At 37.0% G+C, this 25,646-nt stretch overlaps 1 protein-coding gene across 4 annotated transcripts in view; it reads left to right on the top strand.

Moving 5' to 3' along the window:
• GABRA3 (gamma-aminobutyric acid type A receptor subunit alpha3) overlaps positions 1-25,646 on the top strand; it is a 401,128-nt gene that overhangs the window by 77,628 nt on the left and 297,854 nt on the right. For all 4 annotated transcript variants that reach the window (XM_073887886.1, XM_073887882.1, XM_073887884.1 and 1 more), the window contains one exon: positions 24,258-24,423. In XM_073887886.1, coding sequence (XP_073743987.1) covers positions 24,284-24,423 — 140 coding nt within the window. In that variant the 5' untranslated portion in view covers positions 24,258-24,283. The remainder of the gene's footprint in view (positions 1-24,257; positions 24,424-25,646) is intronic.

Raw genomic sequence — 25,646 nt, 5'->3', positions numbered from 1 at the left:
GGTGGTGAATGATTTCTTAAATGTATTGTTGAATTTGGTGTGCTGATATTTTGTTGAGGACTTTTTCATCTATGTTCATCAGGGATATATGCCTGAAGTTCTCTTTTTAGTGGTGGCTTTATATGGTTTTGTTATCTGAGAAATGATGACTACTTAGAATGAACTTGGAAATTTTCTTTCCTTTTCTATCTTTTTTGGAATAGTTTCAGAAGAATAGTATTATCTCTTCTTTAAATATTTGGTAGAATTTACCTGTGAAGCGATCTGGTCCTGGACTTATGTTTGTTTGAAGTTTTTCTTTGATTAGGGATTCCATGTCATTGCTGGTAATCATTTCATTCAAATTTTCTATTATTTTCCACTTCAGTTTTAGTAGGTTATGTTTCTAGGAGTTTATCCATTTCTTCTAGGTTGTACAATTTATTGGCACATAATTTTTCATAATATTCTCTTAAAATTGTTTGTATTTCTGTGGTGTTGGTTATCTCTCCTTTCATTTCTGATTTGTTTGAGTCCCCCCGCCTCTCTTTTTTTGATGAGTCTGGATAGAGGTTTATCATTTTTTAAAAAAATTTCAAAGAACCAACTCCTGGTTTCATTGTTCTGTTCTATTGTGTGTGTGTGTGTGTGTGTGTGTGTGTGTGTGTGTGTGTGTGTGTTTAGTTTCTATATCATTTATTTCTGCTCTAATCTTTATTATTTTCTTCCTTCTGCTGGTTTGGGGTTTTGTTTGTTGTTCATTTCCTAGCTCCTTTAGGTATAAGTTTAGGTTGTTTATTTGAGATATTCTTGCTTCCTGAGGTAGGCCTGTATTGTTATAAACTTTCCTCTTGGTACCACTTTTGCTGTATCCCAAAGGTATTAGACTATTTTATTTTCATTTTCATTTGTTTCCATGACTTTCTGATTTCTTCTTTGCTTTCTTGGTAGACCCATTCATTGTTTAGTAGCGTGTTACTTAACCTCCATGAATTTTTGCCATTTCCAGATTTTTTCTTGTGGTTGATTTCTAGTTCCATAGTGTTGTGGTCAGAAAAGATGAAAGATAGGACTTCAATCCTTTTGAATTTGTTGAGACTTGTTTTGTGGCCTAATATGTGATCTGTTCTAGAGCATGTTCCATGTGCACTTGGGGAAAAAAAGTGTATTCTACTGTATTAGGATGAAATGTTCTGAGTATATCTGTTAAATCCATCTGGTTCAGTGTGTCATTCAAAGCCATTCTTTCCTTATTGATTTTCTGTTTGGATGATCTGTCCATAGATGTGAGTGGGGTGTTAAAGTTCCCTACTATTATTGTATTACTACTGATTAGCTCCTTTATGTTTGTTATTAACTATTTTATGTATTTGGGTGCTCCTATGTTGGGTGCATAAATATTTACAATTGTGATATCTCCTTGTTGGATTGTCCCCATTATTATTATTAATTATTTTAAATATTTATTTATTTATTTTAGAGAGGGAGAGCAAGCACAAGTGGGAGGGGCAGGGGGAGGGAGAGAGAATCCTAAGCAGACTCCACACTGAGTGGAAAGCCCAATGCAGGGCTCGATCTTACAACCCTGAGATCACAATCTGTGTTCAAACCAAGAGTTGGACACTTAACTGACGGCACCACCCAGGTACCCTTGTCCCTACTTTTTTTTTTCTTATATAGCATCCTTTCTCATCTCTTTGTTTTATAGGCTATTTTGTCCAGTATACGTATTGATACCCCAGCTTCCTTTCACATCTATTTGCTTGATAAATATTTCTCCATTCCTTCACTTTCAATCTGCAGGTGTCTTTAGGTCTGAAATGAGTCTCTTGTAGGCAGCATATAGATGGGTCTTGTTTTTTTATCCACTCTGATACCTACGTCTTTTGATTGGAGCATTTAGTCCATTTACATTCAAAGTAATTATTGATAGGTATGTACGCACTGCTATTTGCTGCTTGTTTTATGGTTGTTTTTGTAGTTTTTCTCTAATCCTTTCTTCTCTCACTCACTTTTATTGTTTACTGGCTTTTTTTGTGATATACTTGGAAGCCTTTATTCTTTGCCTATTACTGGTTTTTGATTTTGGATTTGCAGTTACTATTACATTTGTATATAACATCTGCTTATAGCATTCTATATGAAATTGATGGCCACTTACATTTGACCCCATTCTTTACTCCTCTCCCCCTGCCCTAATTTTAGGTATATGATATTATATTTTATATCCTTTATTTTGTGAATCCCTTGACTGATTTGTATAGAAATACTTATTTGTGCTACTTTTTTAAAATTTAATTTAATTTTATTATGTTAGTCACCATACAGTACATCATTAGTTTTTGATGTGGTGTGCTATGATTCATTGTTTTCGTATAACACCCAGTGCTCCATGCAATACATGCCCTCCTTAATAACCATCACTGGGCTAACAAATCCACCCACACCCCTCCCCTCTAGAACCCTCAGTTTGTTTCTCAGAGTCCATAGTCTCTCATGGTTTGTCTTCCCCTCTGATCCCCCCCTTCATTTTTCCCTTCCTTCTCCTAATGTCCTCCATGCTATTCCTTATGTTCCACAAATAAGTGAAACCATATAATTGACTTTCTCTGCTTGACTTATTTCACTGAGCATAATCTCCTCCAGTCCCATCCATGTTGATGCAAAAGTTGGGTATTCATCCTTTCTGATGGCTGAGTAATATTCCATTGTATATATGGACCACATCTTCCTTATCCATTTGTCTGTTGAAGGGCATCTCGGCTCTTTTCTACAGTTTGGCTATTGCGGATATTGCTGCTATGAACATTGGGGTGCATATGGCCCTTCTTTTCACTACATCTGTGTCTTTGGGGTAAATACCCAGTAGGGCAATTGCTGGGTCATAGGGTAGCTCTATTTGTAATGTTCTGAGGCACCTCCACACTGTTTTCCAAAGTGGCTGTACCCACTTGCATTCCCACCAACAGTGTAAGGGTTCCCCTTTCTCCACAACCTCTCCAACATTTGTTGTTTCTTGCCTTGTCAATTTTTGCCATTCTAACTGGTGTAAGGTGGTATCTCAGTGTGGTTTTGATTTGAATTTCCCTGATGGCTAGTGATGATGAACATTTTTTCATGTGTCTGTTAGCCATTTATATGTCTTCTTTGGAGAATTGTCTGTTCATGTCTTCTGCCCATTTTTTTGGGTGTTGAGTTTGAGAAGTTCTTTACAGATCTTGGATACCAGCCCTTTATCTGTAGTGTCATTTGCAAATATCTTCTCCCATTCTGTGGGTTGCCTCTTTGTTTTGTTGACTGTTTCCTTGCTGTGCAGAAGCTTTTTATCTTGATGAAGTCCCAAAAGTTCATTTTTGCTTTTGTTTCACTAGCCTTTGGAGATGTATCTTGAAAGAAGTTGCTGTGGCCAATGCCGAAGAGGTTACTGCCTATGTTCTCCTCTAGGATTTTGATGGAGTCCTGTCCCATATTGAGGTCTTTCATCCATTTTGAGTTTATCTTTGTGAATGGTGTTAGAGAATGGTCGAGTTTCATTGTTCTGCATGTGGCTGTCCAATTTTCCCAGCACCATTTATTGAAGAGACTGTCTTTTTTCCATTGCATATTTTTTCGTGCTTTGTCGAAGATTATTTGACCACAGAGTTGAGGGTGCATATCTGGGCTCTCTATTCTGTTCCATTGGTCTATATGTCTGTTTTTGTTCCAGTATCATGCTGTCTTGGTGATCACTGCTTTGTAATATGACTTGAAATCAAGCAACGTGATGTCCCCAGCTTTGTTTTTCTTTTTCAACATTTCCTTTACGATTTGGACTCTTTTCTGATTCCATACAAATTTTAGGATTGTTTGTTTCAGCACTTTGAAAAATGTTATTGGAATTTTGATCAGGATGGCGTTGAAGGTATAGATTGCTCTGGGTAGCATAGACATTTTAACAATGTTTATTCTTCCAATCCATGAGCATGGAATATTTTTCCATCTTTTTGTGTCTTTTGGGTTTTCCACGTAAAGTATCATGCCATCTGTGAAGAGAGAGAGTTTGACTTCTTCTTGGCCAATTTGAATACATTTTATTTCTTTTTGTTGTCTGATTGCTGTTGCTAGGACTTCTAGTACTATGTTGAACAATAGTGGCGAGAGTGGGCATCTTTGACGTGTTCCTGATCATAAGGGAAAAGCTCTCAGCTTTTCCCCATTGAGGATGATATTCACTGTGGGTTTTTCATAGATGGATTTTATGAACATGGCGTATGTTCCCTCTATCCCTATACTCTGAAGAGTTTTAATCAGGAAAGGATGCTGTATTTTATCAAATGCTTTTTCTGCATCAATTGAGAGGACCATATGGCTCTTCTCTCTTTTCTTATTAACGTGTTCTATCACATTGATTGATTTGTGAATGTTGAACCACCCTTGAATCCCAGGGATAAAACCCACTTGGTCGTGGTGGATGATCCTTTTAATGTATTGTTGGATCCTATTAGCTAGGATATTATTAAGAATTTTGGAATCCATATTCATCAGGGATATCAGTCTGAAATTCTCCCTTTTGATGGGGTCTTTGCCGGGTTTGGGGATTAAGGTAATTCTGGCCTCATAGAATGAGGCTGGAAGCTTTCCTTCTGTTTTTTTTTTTTAAACAGCTTCAGAAGGATAGGTATTATTTCTCCTTTGAATGTTTGGTAGAATTCCCCAGGGAATCCATCAGGCCCTGGACTCTTGTTTTTTTTGGGGGGGGAGGTTTTTGATCACTGCTTCAATCTCGTTACTGGTTATTGGCCTATTCAGGTTGTCAATTTCTTCCTGTTTCAGTCTTGGCAGCTTATAGGTTTCCAGGAAGGCCTCCATTTCATCCAGATTGCTCAGTTTATTGGCATATAGTTGTTGATAATACTTTCTAATAATTGTTTCTATTTCCTTGGTGTTAGTCATGATCTCTCCCCTTTCATTCATAATTTTATTAATTTGGGTCCTTTCACTTTTCTTTTGGATAAGTCTGGCCTGTGGTTTATCGATCTTATTAATTCTTTCGAAGAACCAGCTTCTAGTTTCGTTGATATGATCTACTGTGTTCCTGGTTTCTAATTCATTGATCTCTGCTCTAATCTTAATTATTTCTTTTCTAATGCATGGCTTATGCATCATTTGTTGCTTTTTCTCCAGTTCTTTAATGTGTAAAGTTAGTTGGTGAATTCGGGATTTTTCTATTTTTTTTTTTTTTTTGAGTGAGGCTTGGATGGCTATGTATTTCCCCCTTTGCAGTATCCCATAGATTTTGGACCGATGTGTTTTCGTTCTCATTGGTTTCCATGAATTGTTTAAGTTCTTCTTTGATTTCCTGGTTGACCCAAGTATTCTTGAGTAGAGTGGTCTTTACCTTCCAAGGGTTTGAATTTCTTCAAAATTTATTGTGTTTGAGTTCCAGTTTTAAAGCATTATGGTTTTAGAATATGCAGGGAGTAATTTCAATCTTTTGGTATCAGTTGAAACCTGATTTGTGACCCAGAATGTGGTCTATTCTGGAGAAGTTTACATGTGTGCTTGAGAAGAATGAGTATTCTGTTGTTTTAGGGTGGAATATTCTGTATATATCTATGAGGTCCATATGGTCCAGTGTGTCATTCAAAGTTCTTGTTTCTTTGTTAATTTTCTGCTTAGATGATCTGTTTTTTGCTGAGAGTGGAGTATTGAGGTCTCATACAATTAATGTATTATTATCGGTATGACTATTTTGGTTAACAGGTGGCTTATGTATTTGGCTGCTCCCATGTTGGGGGTATAGATATTTACAATTGTTAGATATTCTTGTTGGATAGACCCTTTAAGAGTGATATAGTGTCCTTCTGTGTCTCTACAGTCTTTAGTTTAAAATCTAATTTGTTTGATATAAGAATTGCTACCCCAGCTTTCTTTTGAGGTCCATTGGCATGGAAGATGGATCTCCATCCCTTCACTTTCAGTCTAGATGTATCTTTAGGTTCAAAATGAGTCTCTTGTAGACAGCATATGTATGGGTCCTGTCTTTTAATCCAATCTGCAACCCTGTGCTGTTTTATGGGAAAATCTAGGCTGTTCACATTGAGAGTGATTATTGAAAGATATGAATTTATTGTCATGTTGCCTGTGAAGTCCTTGTTTCTATAGATTGTCTCTGTAAATTTCTGTTGTATATCACTCTTGGGGTATTTCTTCTTTTATAGATCCCCCCTTAATATTTCTTGCAGGGCCAGCTTAGTGGTCACATATTCTTTCAGTTTTTGCTGGTCTTGGAAGCTCTGCATCTCTCCATCCATTCTAAATGACAGCCTTGCTGGATAAGTATTCTTGGCTGCATGTTCTTCTCATTTAGTACCCTGAATATGTCTTGCCAGGCCTTTCTGGCTTGTCAGGGCTCTGGGGATAGGTTTGACGTTATTCTGATGTTCCTCCCTCTGTATGTAAGGAATCTCTTACCCCTAACTGCCCTTAGGATGGTTTCCTTGGTTTTAAGATTTGCGAGTTTTACTATTACATGCTGGGGCATTGGTCTGTTTTTCTTGATCTTGGGAGGTGTCCTCTCTGCATCTAGGACACAAATGTTTCTTTCATTCTCCAGATTAGGGAAGTTCTCAGCTACGATTTGCTCAAATATATCTTCTAGTCCTCTCTCTCTCTCTCACTCCCTCAGGGATCCCAATAATTCTGACATTAGAATGTTTCATGGTGTCACTTACTTCTCTTATTCTGTTTTCATGGATTTTGAGTTGTTTCTCCCTGGCCTCCTCTTATCTTTCTTTTTTATCAATTTGTCTTCTAGGTAACTAATTCGTTCTTCTGCCTCGTTTAGCCTAGCTGTTAGAGTATCTAGATTAGTTTGGATCTCATTGATAGCATTTTTAAGTTCTGCCAGTTCAACTTTCATCTCTGCCCTTTGAGACTCTATGTTGCCATTAATCGATTTCTCCACTCTAGTTATCATCTTCTTAACTGTTACCCTGAAGTCCATTTCCGACATATTGTTTATATCTGTATCCATTTGTAAATCTGTGGCAGAAGTCACAATCTCTGAGTCTTTCCTATTTTGGAAGTTCCTCCTTCTAGTCATTCTGTTGAGGGGTGGTTGAGGGAATGTACAGAGTCCAAATTATTGACCACAACCCAAGAAAGATGCACCTGTTTTGTAGGGACCTTAGGGTTGTCAGCCTCTTGTTCTCCCAGCCTGTCTTCTGGGGGACAGGCCTGCCGCACTGTTACTCAGGCAACCCTGTTTGGGCAGAGTTGCCCTGCCCACTGTGTGTGTGTGGGGAAATGGACTCAGTGAAAACCGGTTTTGGGGGGCTTTTGTTCTCTGTTGGCTTTCCCTGGTGGCTTTCCACTTCTCTTCTGAGAGTCAGAGCAGAACAGACCATTTGCAACCCTCTGCCTCAGAACAGAGAGATCACCGTTCTTCAGTGAGTTCTCCAGGGCACACTATCTCTGTTTCTGTCTGTGCTGCTTTAAACCTCAGGATCCTGGGTTGTGCATAGCTCAGCAGCGCTCCCAGTCCTCGCCTCCAGGTCAGGGCACAGGGGCAAGTCTCTGCCCTTTGTGCTTTTAAAACCGCCAGCTGCCCCCAGTTCACATGCGTGGCCCCATTGCTCCGGGTTTCAGTCTGGGGGGCTGCCCTAAATTTCTTTCCCCATCGCTACAGGTCTGTGAGTCTGTGCCCTGTCCCCAGCATGGGAGGCTTTTGCGCTCTGGTGGTGCAGGATCCACACAGCTCCCTCCCCCTTCCATTTATCTTCCGATATCTGCCTGCAGAATCACGGCTCCCTGCTTCATACCTCGAAACCAATCGCCTGTGATATTCCTTTTGTAGAGATCCAGATATATCTTCTTACATCTCAGGGTGATTTTGTGGTTGTTCAGAGTGTTCTGGTAGATATCCAGCTCAGTTCAGGGGACCAGTTTTAATAGGGTCCCCTACTCCTCCGCCATCTTTTTTCCCCTTATTTGTACCACTTTTGTGTTTCCTACTTTTCATACTCTCACTTATGGTCTTTTCTTTCTACTCAAAGTGTACCCTTTCATATTTTTTGTAGGGCTGGTTTAGTGGTCCTGAATTCCTTTAGTTTTTGTTTGAGAAACTCTTTCTCTCTCCTATTCTGATAGCCTTGCTGGATAGAGTATTCTTGGCTGCACATTTTTCCCTTTTAGTACTTTGAATAGATCATGCACTGTCTTCTGGCCTGCAACGTTTCTGCTGAAAAGTCTGCTCATAGACTTATGGGGTTTCTCTTGTATATAACTGTCTTCTTTTCTCTTGATGCTTTTTTTTTTAAGATGTTATTTATTTGAGAGAGAGAGAGAACAAGCAGGGGGAGCTGCAGAGAGAGGGGGAGAAACAGGCTTCCCCTTGAACAGGGAACCCAATGTGGGGTTCAATCCCAGGACCCTGGGATCATGACCTGAGCTGAAGGCAGACGCTTATCTGACTGAGCCACCCAGGTGCCCCTCTTGATCCTTTTAGAATTTTTTCTTTATGACTACTTTTTTTTCCGTTTTAACTGCTGTGTGTCTTGATGTGGATCTCCTTGGGTTAAATTTGTTGGGGGAATCTCTGTGCCTCCTGGATCTGGATATCCATTTCCTTCCCCAGATTTGGGAAATTTTCAGCAATTATTTCTTCAAATAAAATTTCTGTCTCCTTTTCTCTCTCTTCTGGGATCCCTATAACGTGAGTGTTATTACATTTGATGGAGTTACTCAATTCCCTAACTCTATTCTCAACTTGAGTAATTTTTTTTCTCTCACTTACTCAAGTTGATTGCTTTCCTGTATTCTGACTTCCAGTTCACTGACTTGTTCTTCTCCTTCATTTACCCTGCTATTTATTCCATCAAGTATATTTTAAAATTTAAATTTATTGTATTCTTCACCTCCGATTGGTTCTTTTTTATCTCTTTTTTATTGGTCTCACTGATGTCCTCTACACTTATCTCAAGTCCAGTGCTATCTTTATGATCATTACTTAAATTCTCTGTCCAGCATATTACTTATGTCCATTTTGCTTAGGTCTCTTTCTGTGGTTTTGTCCTCTGCTTTCATTTAGGATGTATTCCTCTGTCTCCTAATTTTATCTAACTCTCTCTGTCTGTTCCTCTGTGTTAGGAAAGTCAGCTTTGTCTTCTTATTCTTGAAGGTAATTGCCTTATGAAGAAGAGGTCCTCTCATGCCCTGCAGTGCAGTATCCTCTGTTCCCCATTACTTGGCACTTCAGGGAGTGTCTCCTATATGTGCTGCCCTTACCCTGCTCTTGGGTCCTGGTGCATCTTCTTTAGTCATCCACAGTTCTCTTTGCCTGTTGTGGGCAGTGTTTGGTCCCAGCCACAGGGGGGGGGGCACATTTCAACAAGGAGTTTGCTGGCCTGCTTGTGAAATGAAACCTGCCATCATTGCTGGAATTGAGGCCCTGTAAAATGTGCACGTCAGGAGATGTGGTGTTGGCAGGGTTTGCACCAGTCTTCTGGGGGAGAGGACCTGCAGCAAGGGGACTGAAACAAGTGTGACTGGGAAGGATGGATCTGCTGAATCATAGAGGGGCAGGGCTTGGTGTAAGCAGGTAGGTAGGGAGTGTAGGTGTTGGGCTGGTTCCTGTACGTGGCCATGTGTTTATGCTGGGGTGGGGAGGGAAATGGTACCTTCCAGCTCCTTTGTTCCTGGAGGGGTCTTCCTGCATTCCCTGTCTCTCTGGAATATGCTCTGAGTTGAGTAAATAACTCTCCATCCTATATGTCTAGCAGTAAAAATGTGGATCATGGGTATGTGTGTTATCAACTTTACAATCTAATGCCAAACTTTTCTGTAAGGAGTTTGTGCCATTTTAGACCCCCACCAAGAGTGTAGATAATTCCTTTTGCTTCATATCAAATTTGATATTTATGAGACTAAAATTTTTGTCAGTCAATGAAGGTGTAATGAGAATTTATTATGACTCTAGTTATTATTTCCATGATTACTAATAAAAACATTTTTTCTTAAGGTTAACAATAATTTGTAGTTCCTCTTTTGTGAAGTACCTCTTCAAGTCTTTTGTACATTTTTGTTGTTGGATTTTCTCTCTTTTTCTTTTGGTGTTATAGGAATTCTTCACGTATCTTAGATAATGTTCCTTTAACAAATATATGTATGTTGTGTGACAAGATAAACCATTCTATGGTTGTTCTTTACTCTTTTTCTTGCATCTTTTGATGAACAGCGTTCTGAATTTTAATATACTGTTTTATTAGTTGCCTCCTTCATAATTAGCACTTTGTGTATGTTTAAGAAATACTTTCTTACTCCAAATTTGTGAAGTTCACTTCTATTATGTAGTCTTATAGTTTTGACTTTCATGTTTAAATCTTCAACCCACCTGTAATAAATTTTTTATGCCCTTGGTAAGGTTCCAATATAATTGTTGTATGATGTATGAAAATAACCAATTGCCCTAGCACCATGTATTGAAAATCCTATATTTACCAGACAATTCTTCATTGCTACCTCAGTCATAAATCAAATGTCCATAAATGCCTAGATTTTTTTCTGAATTTACTCTTTGTCTCTCCTGACATCAATAACCTTCTGCCCCATTATAGAATTTTAAAAATCAGTCTTGATATTAATAGAGCAAGTCCTGTTACCTTATTCTTCTTCAAGATTTCAAAAAGATATTCTTGGCCCTTTGCATTTCCACGCAAAATTTTAGAATCAGCTTGTCAAGCCTGACCAATCAGTCAATCAAAAAATAAATTGAGCAGTATTGACAACTTGACAATATCGTGTTTAAAGTTATATTTCTGCACTTATTTAGGTCTTCATCATCTCTTTACCATTCCATAATTTTATCTTATAGAGGCAGTGTACATCATTTGTTAGATTTGTTTCTAGGCCTGGGCAATTCTTTTTTTTTTTAATTGAAATATAATTGGCATCCAGTGTTATATTAGTTTCAGGTATACAATCTAATATATATTATTAGATATATATTAATATATATATAATCTATATATATTACTCAATACTCATCATGATAAATGTGCTTTTAATCTTCTTTATCTATTTCATCCATCACCCCCAACCACCTCCCCTCTGGCAACCACCAGTTTATTCTCTGTAGTTAAGAGTCTAGTTTTTGTTGTTTGTCTCTTTTTTTTCTTTGTTTTATTTCTTAAATTCCACATTTGAGTGAAATCACATGGTATTTGTCTTTCTTTGTCTGACTTATTTCACTTAGCATTATACCCTGTAGATCAATCCATGTTGTTGCAAATAGGAAGATCACATTCTTTTCTTATGGCTGACTAATATTCCATTGAAATATACACTACATCTTCTTTACACATTCATCTATGGATGGACACTTGGGTTGCTTCCATATCTTGGCTATTGTAAATAATGCTTCAATAAACATAGGGGTTCATATATCTTTTCAAAATAGTGTTTTTGTTTTCTTTGGTCAAATACCCAGTAATGGAATTACTGGATAATATAGTACCTCTTAACTTTATGTTATTATATATATATGTAATTAAAAAATTAAGTATATAATTATTTATATTTAGAATTTAATTGACTTCTGGATATTAATTTTGTATCCAGCTATTTTAAAAAAGTCTCTTACAAATTCCAATATTTTGTTTGTTGATTATCTAAGATTTTCTGTATATACAGTCATATCATATTCAGGTAATTAATTTTGTTTCTTCCTTTCCAAACTTTATCTCTTTTATTGTTCTTATTTTGTTCCACTGCCTAAGACTTTTAATAGAAGGTAGAACAGGATTTGCATCGTCTTCCTGATCTCAAAGGGATGGTTTTTATAATTTCTCTTTTTGGTATGTTGTTTTCTATAGGTTGTTTTGTAGATACTCTTCAATAAATCAAAGAAATTCCCTACTAGTCTTATATTGATAGTCATAACTTTAAAAAAATCTGTTGATGTAGATGAATTATATTAATTGATATTCTAATATTCAACTAATTTTGAATACCTAGGATAAATGCAATTTGGACATGATGTACTATTCATTTTAGGTGTTGATATAATTTACTAAATTTCTTCTGAATTTTTGCCAGTAATTTTCTTATGCTGTCATTGTCAGGGTTTGGTATTAAGATTATGCTAATTTAGTAACACAGATTTAGGGATATTGCATCTTTTATTATTTATGGGTAAATTAACATACAATTTACATTATTTCTTCCTTGAATGTTCAGCAAAACTCACTGGTTAAGTCATCTGGCCCTGGGTTTTCTTTGTGGACACATTTTTTACTACTATTTCCATTTATTTAATGCTTACAGGATTATTCATTTTCTCTAATTTCTTCTTGATTCTGTTTTAGTGTGTTATATTTTTCTAGGAATTTGTTCCTTTCATCTAAATCTTCAAACAAGTTGTTACAAAGTTGTTGAACTACACTCTTGATCTGTTAGTTATTTCAATGAATCAACTTTTGGATTTCTTTTTTTTAAGTTTTTATTTATTTGAGAGAGAGAATGAGAGATAGAGAGCACGAGAGGGAAGAGGGTCAGAGGAAGAAGCAGACTCCCTGCTGAGCAGGGAGCCCGATGTGGGATTCAATCCCGGGACTCCAGGATCATGACCTGAGCTGAAGGCAGTTGCTTAACCAACTGAGCCACCCAGGCGCCCACAACTTTTGGATTTCTTAATTATCTCTTTTATAAATTATTTTCTATTTCAAAAATTGATGCTCCTATCTTTATTAGTATCTTTACTCTATGAGCTTATTTTGATCTTCTTTACCCATTAAGGTTTTTTTTTCTTTTTGATATATGTATACAAGGCCACATGTTTTTCTTTAAATACTGTTAGCTGCATGCCATAAGTTTTAATAGTGATTTTGTTATTGTACACTTATGATGTTCTAATTTGTATTTTGATTTTATTTGTCCATAAGTTTCATATATATCCATATCCTGTGTGTATTATTTTAATCATTTGAAATTTGTTGTAATTCACTTTCTAGTCTCGTACATTTTTGTATATATATCTATTGAGATTAAAAATGTGTATTTTTGCCATAAATGGATACAGTATTCTATATATTTCCAACAGGTCAGATTTGTTACTCATCTTGTTAAAATCTTTTCTATCTGTCCTGATTTTTAAAATCTGTCTAATCTGTCAATTTCTAAAAGAGGTGTGTTAAAGTACCCCATTATGATCATAGATATGTCTATGTTTCTTTGTAGTTCTGTCCATTTTTGCTTTACATATTTTAAAGCTGTGTTATTAGATGTATAGAATTTTATTACACTTCTTGTTAAATTGAACCTTTTACCATATGGAGTTTTCCTCTTTATCTTTAGTAAAACCTTTGAATTAAAGTCTTTATTTCCTGAATGTTAAAAATAATGTTTTGGTTAATATTTGCATAGCATTACTTTTTGCTTTTACTTTCAACTTCTCTATTCCTTTGTGTTTTAGATATGACTCATAAACAACATGCAGCTAATTTAGTTTTAGTATTTTAATCTAGTCTGATGATCTTATTATTTCAAATGGGGCCTTTAGAGACTAAAATTGCTAATATATCTGAATTAGAAACTATCATCTTTTAATGTTTTCTATTTAGCATGCTTATTTTATGTTTTTTTCTTTTATTTCTTATTTGGATTGACATTTCTTAAGTCATTTTATTTTTTGTCCTCTTCTAATGTAGAAGATATGCAATCTGTTTCTATTTATATGTAGTGTGTGTCCTATTAAGATGTACACTTTATTTTTCAAAATCTTTTTATTTCCAGAAGTCATATTTGGTTCTTTTTCAAGTCTCCTACTTTACTATTCATAATGTTCTGTTCTCCATAGATGTTTTAAGCTTTTCTTTTCATAGAGATTATAGATATTTCATCATTTGTATCTGATAGGAAATATATTTTGAATTGTATTAATCCCAAGCCAGGGAAAATTTTAGAGGTATCCCTCTAAAGGGGAAGCCCACAAAGGAGATTGAATATAAATGGTCAGAAGTGTAGTATAACTAGGGTGGTAACGTGGAGTTCAAGGACTTTCAGAGGAGGAGGTTGTGGTCAGGCTGTTTTATGTCTTTCCAGGCAGTTACAGCAGAGTAAGAGAGAGACAAGCATGTTGAAGACACATATCAGAGAATGATTTTAATGATATTAATTATGGACTATGTATGTAATCCAACTAGGGCAAGAAAGGAAGTAAGAACATGTAGGTGATAATGGGCAATTTAAAGGTGGTAGGATCAAGGGATTACAGATTAGAAGGGTAGAAGAATTGACAGTATAAAGGTACTAGATGAAAAGGGTTGAAAAGATGTGGTCAGATAGTTACTTGAGATCATGGATTTGTAATGACAAGATTTAGGATATGACCATGAGAATGAGTGGCTGGATTAGGGTGAAGCTGAGGCTCACTGGGGGGCAAGAGGTCAAGGAATTGACCTGTAGTTTACAGTGACCAAAGATTACTATATGTGAAACATGATGTTTAATTCTGCCCATGAATTATGCCATTTAATTCTCATAACACTCCTATATGGCAGTATTATCATTATCAACATTTTATAGATGGGAATGTTGAGTCAAATCATTCACCCAAACTCAGATTTCTGTGTGGTATATCAAGAATTGGCACTAAGATGTTTCTGGCTTCAAAGCTTTTAATAATGGCAGTGCTTTGAGGCTAAGTGGAATTAGATGGCCTCAAACGAAATTCTTGTGACAAACTGAGGCAAAGAAATGTCAGAGTTGGCTTTATAGTATCTCAGTAGCAGCATTTGGGATGCCTCAGTTAAGGTAACATTCTGGCAGATAGTGCCTCATCGCATCCAAGTGGGGAGTTGGTGGGCAGAGTGTCAGTATCTGGTAGTTTCTAGGCACTGAGGTAAAGAAGTTTTAGGAATCCTAATTGAAGAATGTGCTGTATCAGTGCCTTGTACATAGTAGATGCTCAAAAGTTTGTGATAAATGAATTTGTATTTGGACAGGATCTAACAGCAGACATCCTGGTGGCAGGTCTTTAGACAGGCATTTTATGTATATTATTTAATCTAGAATTTTTATGAATATTAGTATTCCCATTTTACATTGAAGACGGAAGTCTTTAAGGCCTAACATGACTAGTTTTCGGTAGTGCAGAGTAGTCTCTTGATCTGGTAGTATGAAGGTGATCTTTATACTATCTTACCTCATTTATGGATGTGACTTTTTCAAAGTAATATTCATTCATTAACTATTTATTAAGTATGCATTATTTATCAGGCATTCCCTGTGCATTGGGCATATATCCATGAATAAGACAAGGAAAATTCCTTGTCCCCATGGAGCTTATATTGTACTGGAGTAACAGACAATAACAAAAAAAATGCATGAAATATATATTAGAAGTGCAAATGAAATATTACTCAGCCATCAGAAAGGATGAATACTTACCATTCACAATGACATGGACGGAACTGGAGGGTATTATGCTAAGTGAAATAAGTCAATCAGAGAAAGACAATTATCATATGGTTTCACTCATATGTGGAATATATAAGAAATAGCACAGAGGATCATAGGGGAAGGGAGGGAAAACTGGGAAGAAATCATAGAGGGAGACAAACCATGAAAGACTCTTGACTCCAGGAATCAAACTGAAGGTTGTGGAAAGGGAAGTGGGTTGGAGGATGAGGTAATGGGGTGATGGGTATTAAGGAAGGCACATAATGTGATGAGCACTGGGTGTTATACACAACTAATGAATCATTGAACACTACATCAAAAACCAATGATGTACTATATGTTGGCTAATTGAATTTAAATTAAAAAATAAAAATAAAATTAGTTTAATTAAAAAAAGAAAGAAAAAAGTGCAAATGAGGAAAAATAGAGCAGGCAACTTCATAAGAAGTATCCAGGATGTGAAGAAGGATTGAAATTTTAGGTAGGGTGGTCAATGAAGGCCTCATTGAGAAAGCTGATATTTGAGCAAAAACATGAAGTGAGAGAAAGAACAAACTATCTGGAAATTAGATGGAAGAATAGTCCCAGTAGAGGCAATAGCAGGTGCAAAGTCCCTAGAGTTGTAACATGCCTGGTTTATCCAATTGGCAGCAAGGAGGTCATAGTGGCTGAAGTGCAGTGAGTAAGAGAGGAGGGTAGTAGAGGATAAGGTTAGTCAGCTATTTGGAGATTAGATCATGTAGGTCCTTGTAGATCATAACATGGCTTTTGAACTGGGGACCAATTGGAAGATTTTGAGCAGAAGATAGACATGATCTGACTTAATGCTTTTAAAGTTCACTCTGTTGTATAGAGACAAGACTGTAGGGAAGCAAGGGCAGAGTCAACATGCCCAGTTAAGAGGCTTTTACAGCGATCTCAGCAAAAGATGCTGAGCCCAAGTAATAGCAGCAGAGGTGATGATCAGTGATTTTATTCTGGATGTTTCTTTTTAAATGGAATGCCAATGAGACTTGCTGACGGAATGGATGTGGGGTATGAGACTAAAAGAGAAGTCAAGAATGACATCAGAGTTTTTACTCCGAGCAAATGGAAGGGTAATTACCATTACCTGATATTGGAAAGACTACAGGGGGACCAGGTTTATATGTGTAGGGAGGTGAATATCTGAACCTCAGATTTTAACATGTTAGGTCTAAGATGCTTCTCAGACATCTAAGTGCAGATGTGGGTTGCAGGAGATGTCTGGGATAGAGATATGAATTTGCAAGTCATCAGCTTATAGATGGTATTTCCCTCTGGTTTGTTACTTGTACTCTCCTTTAACTCTTGAGCAGAGTGAATTGGTTGAGTAACCATTTGGGTTTTTTTGGCTGTGCGATCAGGTATTATGGTGGCTTGAGCATGTGTCATAATTGTGTGTTCATGTACCAGGATAATCCATTCTAATACCAAGATTATCTGAGCCTGCACAAGGGTTATCCCCTCCTATTTCATAGTCAGTCAGCTCCTATCATATATCTGCTATTGTGCCCATGGTTACCTGAATATGCTTATTGGTTGTAAGTTCATATGTCATTGATGTTTATCCATATGCTGTACTTATAGGACCATATACCATGGTGGTTTACTTTTGCAATGTGGCTTGGCTTCTCTATATCAACTTTAAAACTAGAATTAGTGTTGCATTCTGTTCATGCAGCATAGTTGTTTAAATATCCATGTCATTATATGATCTTTTGCTGTAATTTTCAGTTTATTCATTATGGATATGTGTGCTATACTTCTTTGTTCATATGCTGTAGATAGCTATTTATTCACTATTGATCATTACTAAAGAGATATCAGTTCTTCATTGTGGCCACTTGCATCTATATCTTATCCCTCTGCTCCAGTCAGAAAAATTTTGAGCATGTTTGCCTACTCTTGGACCATGGCCTTCTGTTCCTGCACCATGGCAGTCTACTCCACTAGTATGGCTGTCTGCTCCTAAACCATGTCACTTAATTCCTGATCATGGGTGCTGTGATACACACAGTGTGTGTGCACACATCATGGTTAAGGACTGATATAACAAATATCTCTTCATACACATCATGGCTGTCTAAGCATAATATAATTATCTATAGCTACATGAATACTTTATCATGTTTGAAGGCTCCTTAAGTGATAAGGCTTTCAGTTTATGCACTATGGTCACTTGAAAATTCACCAAGTTTGTCAGAAGAAGAATTTTAAGGGTCTGCTGTCCTACAGTACTTGTTTGCAGTTGTTTTGATGGTCATCTGAGCATGTGTCATGGATGTATGTTCATTTAATGCTAATACCTGCTAATGTGCCACATTTCTGTGTATATATACCAGGATTGGGGACTGTTTGTAGATATTTTCTAACTTGTTAAGGCTACCTGTTCCAGTAGCATTTTTTTAATTAAAAAATTTAACTGTGGTTAAAAGCACATAAAAAATCTTAATCACTTTTACAATTGCAGTTTAGTAGTGTTAAGTATTCACATTGTTATGCCATAGTCCAGTGGCATGCTTTTGATCATTTAAAATGTCCTTTAAGACTTTATTTATTTATTTGATACAGAGAGAGGGAGTACAAGCAGGGGGAGTGGCAGGCAGAGGGAGAGGGAGAAGCAGGCTGCTGAGCAGAGGGCCCGATGTGGGGCTCGATCCCAGGACCCTGAGATCACGACGTGAGCCAAAGGCAGGCACTTAACTGACTGAGCTACCAGGTGCCCCTTGATCATATATAATGTTTTAAGGAAGTGTTTACCAAGGCCCTGTTGTCTTGTTCAGTGATTATTAGGCTCATGTGTTATGGTTTTCTGACATATAGTGTGGTCAAATCGTTTTATACATAAATGTCTTCACATGCATTATAATAATGATGTTTGTTAAAATGTTATAGGGGTGCCTGGGTGGCTTAGTCAGTTAAGTGTCTGCCTTCAGCTCACGTCATGATCCCAGGGTTCTGGGATGGATCCCCACATCATGCTTTTTGCTCAGCGGGGAGTCTGCTTCTCCCTCTCCGTCTCCCTCTGCCTGTCGCTCTGCCTGCTTGTGCTCTCTCTCTCTCTCTCTATCAAATAGGTAAATAAAGTCTTTTTAAAAAAAAGCCCAAAACCAAAATGTTACAGTATTTGGAGGACACATATTATGTCCAACCTCCTCTATATGTGATGGCTGTCTTCTCATAGTTAGGTGAACATGTACCTTAGTCTGAGTATATATAACATTCTTGTCTTTTTATGCATCATGTATCATAGTTTTCTCCTTCCAAATCATGAACATTTGCTTCTATAGCATTGGTATCTATTCTTACTGTGAGAACAATTGATGCTTTTTTACCATAATCATAACCCATAATATATAGTAGGATAGTGTAGTTGAACACACACTATGGGTCTCTTTGTTCATGCAGCATAGCTATGAGAATAGGAGAAGTCCTATACCCAGGATTGTTGCTCATATACTTATGTTTTCTGAGCATCCATCGTAGTTCTGTCTCATATTCCATGGACTATTTTTTGCAATTTGGACTTCATATCCTATACCAAGTCTCTTTGTTCCTGTAGAGTGTCAATTTTGTACCATGATTATTTGACCATTAGCATTTGTCATATAATCATACAACATTTAGGGTATACTAAAACACTTTGGTTGTTCAAGCATATATCATGGTTACTACTCATACCACAGATGATTCTCATGCCCCGGAATTATCTCCTCATGCACCATATTTTCTTACTTATATGCTATGCTTTTCTGAACTGTACTGTTTCTGTTAATTTCTGTAAAATGACCATCAACTCTTGTACAGTTAGTGAATCATGAATGCCACAGCCCATATATTGACCATAAAAATTGCTTTTTTTTCAATGCCTAAGCCACACATTAGAAGAGAAATAATTAAGATTAGAGCAGAGATCAATGAATTAGAAACCAGGAACATAGTAGATCAGATCAATGAAACTAGAAGCTGGTTCTTTGAAAGAATTAATAAGATCAATAAACCACTGGCCAGACTTATCCAAAAGAAAAAAGAAAGGACCCAAATTAATAAAGTTATGAATGAAAGGGGAGAGATCATGACTAACACCAAGGAAATAGAAACAATTATTACAAAGTATTATCAACAACTATATGCCAATAAACTGAATAATCTGGATGAAATGGATGCGTTCCTGGAAACCTATAAGCTGCCAAGACTGAAACAGGAAGAAATTGACAACCTGAATAGGCCAATAACCAGTAATGAGATTGAAGCAGTGATCAAAAACCTCCCAAAAGACAAGAGTCCAGGGCCTGATGGATTCCTTGGGGAATTCTACCAAACATTCAAAGAAGAAATAATACCTATTCTCCTGAAGCTCTTTCAAAAAATAGAAACAGAAGGAAAGCTTCCAGACTTATTCTATGAGGCCAGAATTACCTTAATCCCCAAACCCGGCAAAGACCCCATCAAAAGGGAGAATTTCAGACCAATATCCCTGTTGAATATGGATTCCAAAATTCTCAAGAAAATCCTAGCTAATAGTATCCAACAATACATTAAAAGGATCATCCACCATGACCAAGTGGGATTTATTCCTGGGATGCAAGGGTGGTTCAAATGTTGCAAATCAATCAATGTGATAGAAAACATTAATAAGAGAAGAGAGAAGAACCATATGGTCCTCTAAATTGATGCAGAAAAAACATTTGACAAAATATAGCATCCATTCCTGATTAAAACTCTTCAGAGTATAGAGGGAACATTCCTCAAGTTCATAAAATCCATCTATGAAAAACCCACAGCAAATATCATCCTCAATGGGGTAAAGCTGAGAGCCTTTCCTTTAAGATCAGGAACACATCAAGGATGCCCACTCTTGCCACTATTGTTCAACATGGTACTAGAAGTCCTACCAAGACCAATCAGACAACAAAAAGAAATAAAAGGTATTCAAATTAGCAAAGAAGATGTCAAACTCTCTCTCTTTGCAGATGACATGATACTTTATGTGGAAAACCCAAAAGACTCCACCCCCAAATTACTAGATCTCATACAGCAATTCAGTGATGTGGCAGGATACAAAATCAATGCACAGAAATCAGTTGCTTTCTTATACACTAACAATACAACCGTAGATAGAGAAATTAGAGAATCGATTCCATGTACAATAGCACCAAAAACCATAGGATACCTTGGAATAAACCTAACCAAAAAGGTAAAGGATCTATACCCTAGGAACTACAGAACACTCATGAAAGAAATTGAAGAAGACATAAAAAAAAGGAAAAATATTCCATGATCATGGATCAGAAGAATAAACATTGTTAAAATGTCTATGCTACCCAGAGCAATCTATACCTTCAATGCCATCCCAATCAAAATTCCAATGACATTTTTCAAAGTGCTGGAACAAACAATCCTAAAATTTGTATGGAATCAGAAAAGACCTCAAATTGCCAAGGAAATGTTGAAAAAGAAAAACAAAGCTGGGGATATCACATTGCCTGATTTCAAGCTACATTACAAAGCAGTGATCACCAAGTCAGCATGGTACTGGCACAAAAACAGACAGATAGACCAATGGAACAGAATAGAGAGCCCAGATATGGACCCTTAACTCTATGGTCAAATGATCTTTGACAAAGCAGGAAAAAAATATGCAATGGAAAAAAGACAATAAATGGTGCTGGGAAAATTGGACAGCCACATGCAGAAGAATGAAACTCGACCATTCTCTAACACCATACAGAAAGATAAACTCAAAATGGATGAAAGACTTCAATGTGAGATAAGAATCCATCAAAATCCTAGCGGAGAACATAGGCAATAACCTCTTTGACATCAGCCACAGCAACTTCTTTCTAGATACATCTACAAAGGCTAGTGAAACAAAAGCAAAAATGAACTTTTGGGACTTCAAGATAAAAAGCTTCTGCACAGCAAAGGAAACAGTCAACAAAACAAAGAATGGGAGAAGATATTTACAAATGACACTACAGATAAGGGGCTGGTATCCAAGATCTATAAAGAACTTCTCAAATTCAACACCCCCCAAAAATTTATCAAGTCAAAGAATGGGCAGAAGACATGAACAGACACTTCTCTGAAAGAGACATAAAAATGGTTAACAGACACATGAAAAAATGTTCATCATCATTAGCCATCAGGGAAATTCAGATCAAAACCACATTGAGATACCACCTTACACCAGTTAGAATGGCAAAAATGGACAGGGAAAGAAACAACAAATGTTGGAGAGGTTGTGGAGAAAGAGGAACCCTCTTACACTGGTGGTGGGAATGCAAGTTGGTACAGCCACTTTGGAAAACAGTGTGGAGGTGCCTCAAAATATTAAAAATAGAGCTCCCCTATGACCCAGCAATTGCCCTACTGGGTATTTACCCCAAAGACAAGGATAGTGAAAAGAAGGGCCATATGCATCCCAGTGTTCATAGCAGCAATGTCCGCGATAGCCAAACTGTGGAAAAATCCAAGATGCCCTTTAACAGATGAATGGATAAAGAAGATGTGGTCCATATATACAATGGAATATTACTCAGCCATCAGAAAGGATGAATACCCAACTTTTACTTCAATATGGATGGGACTGGAGGAGATTATGTTCAGTGAAATAAGTCAAGTAGAGAAAGTCAATTATCATCTGGTTTCACTTATTTGTCGAACATAAAGAATAGCATGGAGGACATTAGGAGAAAGAAGGGAAAAATGAACAGGGGAAAATTGGAGGGAAAGATGAATCATGAGAGACTATGGACTCTGAGAAACAAGCTGATGGTTTTAGAGGGGAGAGGCATGGGGGGATGGGTTAGCCCGGTGATGGGTATTAAGGAGGGCATGCACTGCATGGAGCACTGGTTGTTATACGAAAAGAATGAATCATGGATCACTACATCAAAAACTAATGATGTATGGTGACTAACATAATAAAATAAAATAAAAAAATTTATACAACTAGGCACGAAATAGTAAAAACAGTTATGGTTTTGTAAAAAAATTGCTGTTTTTGTAAAACAAAAATTGTCAAATATTGGCAATTTTATATGATACAACCTAATATTATGACTATTTCTATCTGTAATGTGGACATTTCCTCATGTCAGAAGTTCATCTTCTCCAGTATCATAGTTTTCTTTGCCTGTACAATATTCTGTTGAGAGAGACCAATAACTGATATATTAAGAATATGCAGGTTATGACTTGATAAATGCAGAAGCACAAACAACCCACACGAGGTCAAAAGGCAGCTCCCCCATCATCTGAGCTTCCACTTTGGGGAAACAAAAACCCTGGGGTTGTTTTGATTGCAGATGCAGTTTTAATATATTCATACAAAAGAAGTAAAGTCACAAGATTTATTTACTTACAAATCCCACCACAGGGAAGTGTAATGAGCTGGGGGAAGGGCATCACTCCCTCCCAGGTCACAAGCTGGCAGGAGATAGAGAGTAGGTTACAGGCACCTATTATTTATCAGGTGGTTGGGGTGGAGATCACTAACTTTTTGTGGGCTCAACTCTAAGTGGTTATTTTAAAAGATGCCCTGGGAAAAGCAGAGCAGGTACTTGTAGTGGGAATCCTAAGTTTGGGTCCTTATCTAAATGTCCAGACTCTGGGTATGAGCAAGGTTGCCATATTGTAAAATGTCTAGGCAGCAACTCAAAATAGATGTTTTCTCATCACAAAGATTCAAGAAGACAATTGAGTATAGAACATAGTGGCTACTTTTTGGGGGTGGGATAAATTTAAAAAGACTTGTTCTTGATCTTTTTATCAACCATAATAGCTCTCCAGCATGTATCTGTATTACATATTAGTCCCTTGCATAAACTTTCCTTGGAAAAAACTTTTAAAGCCTTTTATTCTCTCTGGACATTAAGCCACTGATATGACTTTAAAAAAGTGTGGTGTTGGGTCAGAATTAGGTCTCCTTCAAGTGGTCAATGTCTCACGTTCAAAGAAGCCATAAAGTTCAGAGATAGCAAGAAAGTGCCACTTTATACTGTTTTCTTAACCCCATGTCTTAGCTAAACATCCACCAGTCCAGAGTTCATAAAATAGCCTTGCACATAGGCAACTCTAAATCACACAATTCTATCAGTATAATTTGCTGACATTTTAGGGTCTTCTGTACTAGGAAGATAGACTTGGATTTCTTATGTTGCGGCCCCTACATGGGGCTGACTTTGCCCTCAAATATCTCTTTATGGGGAAATATTACATCCTATTCTAGAGCCATGGTGTCTCATCATTTAGCATTTTCTCAACCTGATTCAGAGGAAACAGTTCATCTACTCCAAGACCTTTGATCTTTTGGAAAATTGCTTAACTGTAGAAATGAGAATCAATCCCAAAAATGTTATAAAGAGAGTTCAGGTCTTAATATTCTAATATTTCCTACAATATTACACAGTTAACTATGGCAAAGGCATTTGTGAGAGTAAAGGTCAAATGGGATTGGGGGAAAATAAATTGAAGACATGAGAGATTATTTTAAACTCTTGGATTATGAAAGAGTGACTAAAGCTGAAAGAAGACAGGGAAAGAGATGAAACTGTAACCTAAGATTCTGAATTACTGATTTAGAGCTCTTTACACTTTCTTGGATGGGCTTTGGTATATTCAAGAAAGGAGTATGTTGGGAATGAATTTTGGTGGCATTGATGAACTGGGGAAAGAGGATTGTCACCTTAATCATTTAGTAACTGGACACTAGGGAAGTTAAATGGCTCTAATAGAATTGAATAAAAATTTTTTTTACCTTTTTCTTTTTTGCTTCCACTCCTCCTTCCTCTTTTCCCTGAACATGGATCTCACAGGTCTCTCCAAGTTGGTGCCTAAGAAGATGATAATCACACAAATGAGTCACTTCTACACGACCAGCCTTGGGCTTCTTTTCCTGATTAATATTTTTCCTGTAATAACCGGCCAAGCGGAATCAAGACGACAAGAACCTGGGGACTTTGTGAAGCAGGATATTGGCGGGTAAGAACCCTTACCTCCTGGAACAAAAGAAAACTGTGATAGATTCTTTCCTTAGACCAAAACTTTTGGTTTTTTTCCTAGATGAACTCAGGTACTCTGGTTCCTGATCCTTTAATATTACATTTTATTTTATTTTATTTATTTTATTTTATTTTTTGAGCTATATTTCAATTTATTTGTTTCTTTTTTTATTTAAATTCAACTAAGGAGGGCATATGATGTGATGAGCACTGGGTGTTATATGAAACTAATGAATCATTGAACACTACACCCAAAACTAACGATGTAGTATATGTGGGCTAATTGAATTTACATTGTATTTTAAAAAAACATCATCCAAGCTCAGATTCTCGAGGTAGAAAGAGATCTCAAAGGTCTTTTGAGCAAGTCTTAGTTCATGTTTAAATTCCCTCTGTAACATCTTAAAGGCAGTTCTCTCCATCCATTTGCACTCAATTGTTTTTTTTCTCTCTTAGATCTCCAACTTGTCCCTTTTTATTGTCTCTGTTCCATTAGCATTTAAATGTGATCAAGAACCTCCCATGTTAAATTTGAAAATCTGCCTTCCAAATACTGCCTTAAATCTTTCCTCCTCTTCACAGTCCTACTTCCTGAAACAGCAGTTTTCTTTACTGTCTCTACTTACTCACCTCTCCTCCATTCTTCCAGTGCTGCTGTCTGACTTCCAACCTCGTGACTCTAAAGCAATTTCTGCAACCGAGATAGCCAATGTTGGCTCTGTTACTAAAATGAACACTTGTCTGTTCTTTTTTGTTTGTTTTTTTAATAACTTTTTATTGTTATGTTAATCACCATACACTAATTACATCATTAGTTTTTGATGTAGTGTTCCATGATTCATTGTTTGTGCATAACACCCAGTGCTCCACGCAGAATGTGCCCTCTTTAATACCCATCACCAAGCTAACCCATCCTCCCACCCCCCTCCCCTATAGAACCCTAATGGTTCATCTCCCCCTCCGACTTACTCACCTTCATTCTTCCCCTCCTGCTATCTTCTTCTACTTTTTTTTCCTTAACATATATTGCATTATTTGTTTCAGAAGTACAGATCCGTGATTCATCAGTCTTGTACAATTCACAGTGCTCACCATAGCACATACCCTCCCCAATGTCTATCACCCAGCCACCCAATCCCTCCCACCCCCGACCACTCCAGCAACCCTCAGTTTGTTTCCTGAGATTAAGAATTCCTCATATCA

The sequence above is a fragment of the Callorhinus ursinus genome, unplaced genomic scaffold (assembly GCF_003265705.2).
Source record: "Callorhinus ursinus isolate GAN/ISIS: 27379988/994484 unplaced genomic scaffold, GSC_fseal_2.0 scaffold84, whole genome shotgun sequence".
Classification (NCBI taxonomy): Eukaryota; Metazoa; Chordata; class Mammalia; order Carnivora; family Otariidae; genus Callorhinus; species Callorhinus ursinus.
The sequence above is the reverse complement of the archived record's forward strand: the minus strand, read 5'-3'. Positions and strand labels throughout refer to the sequence as shown.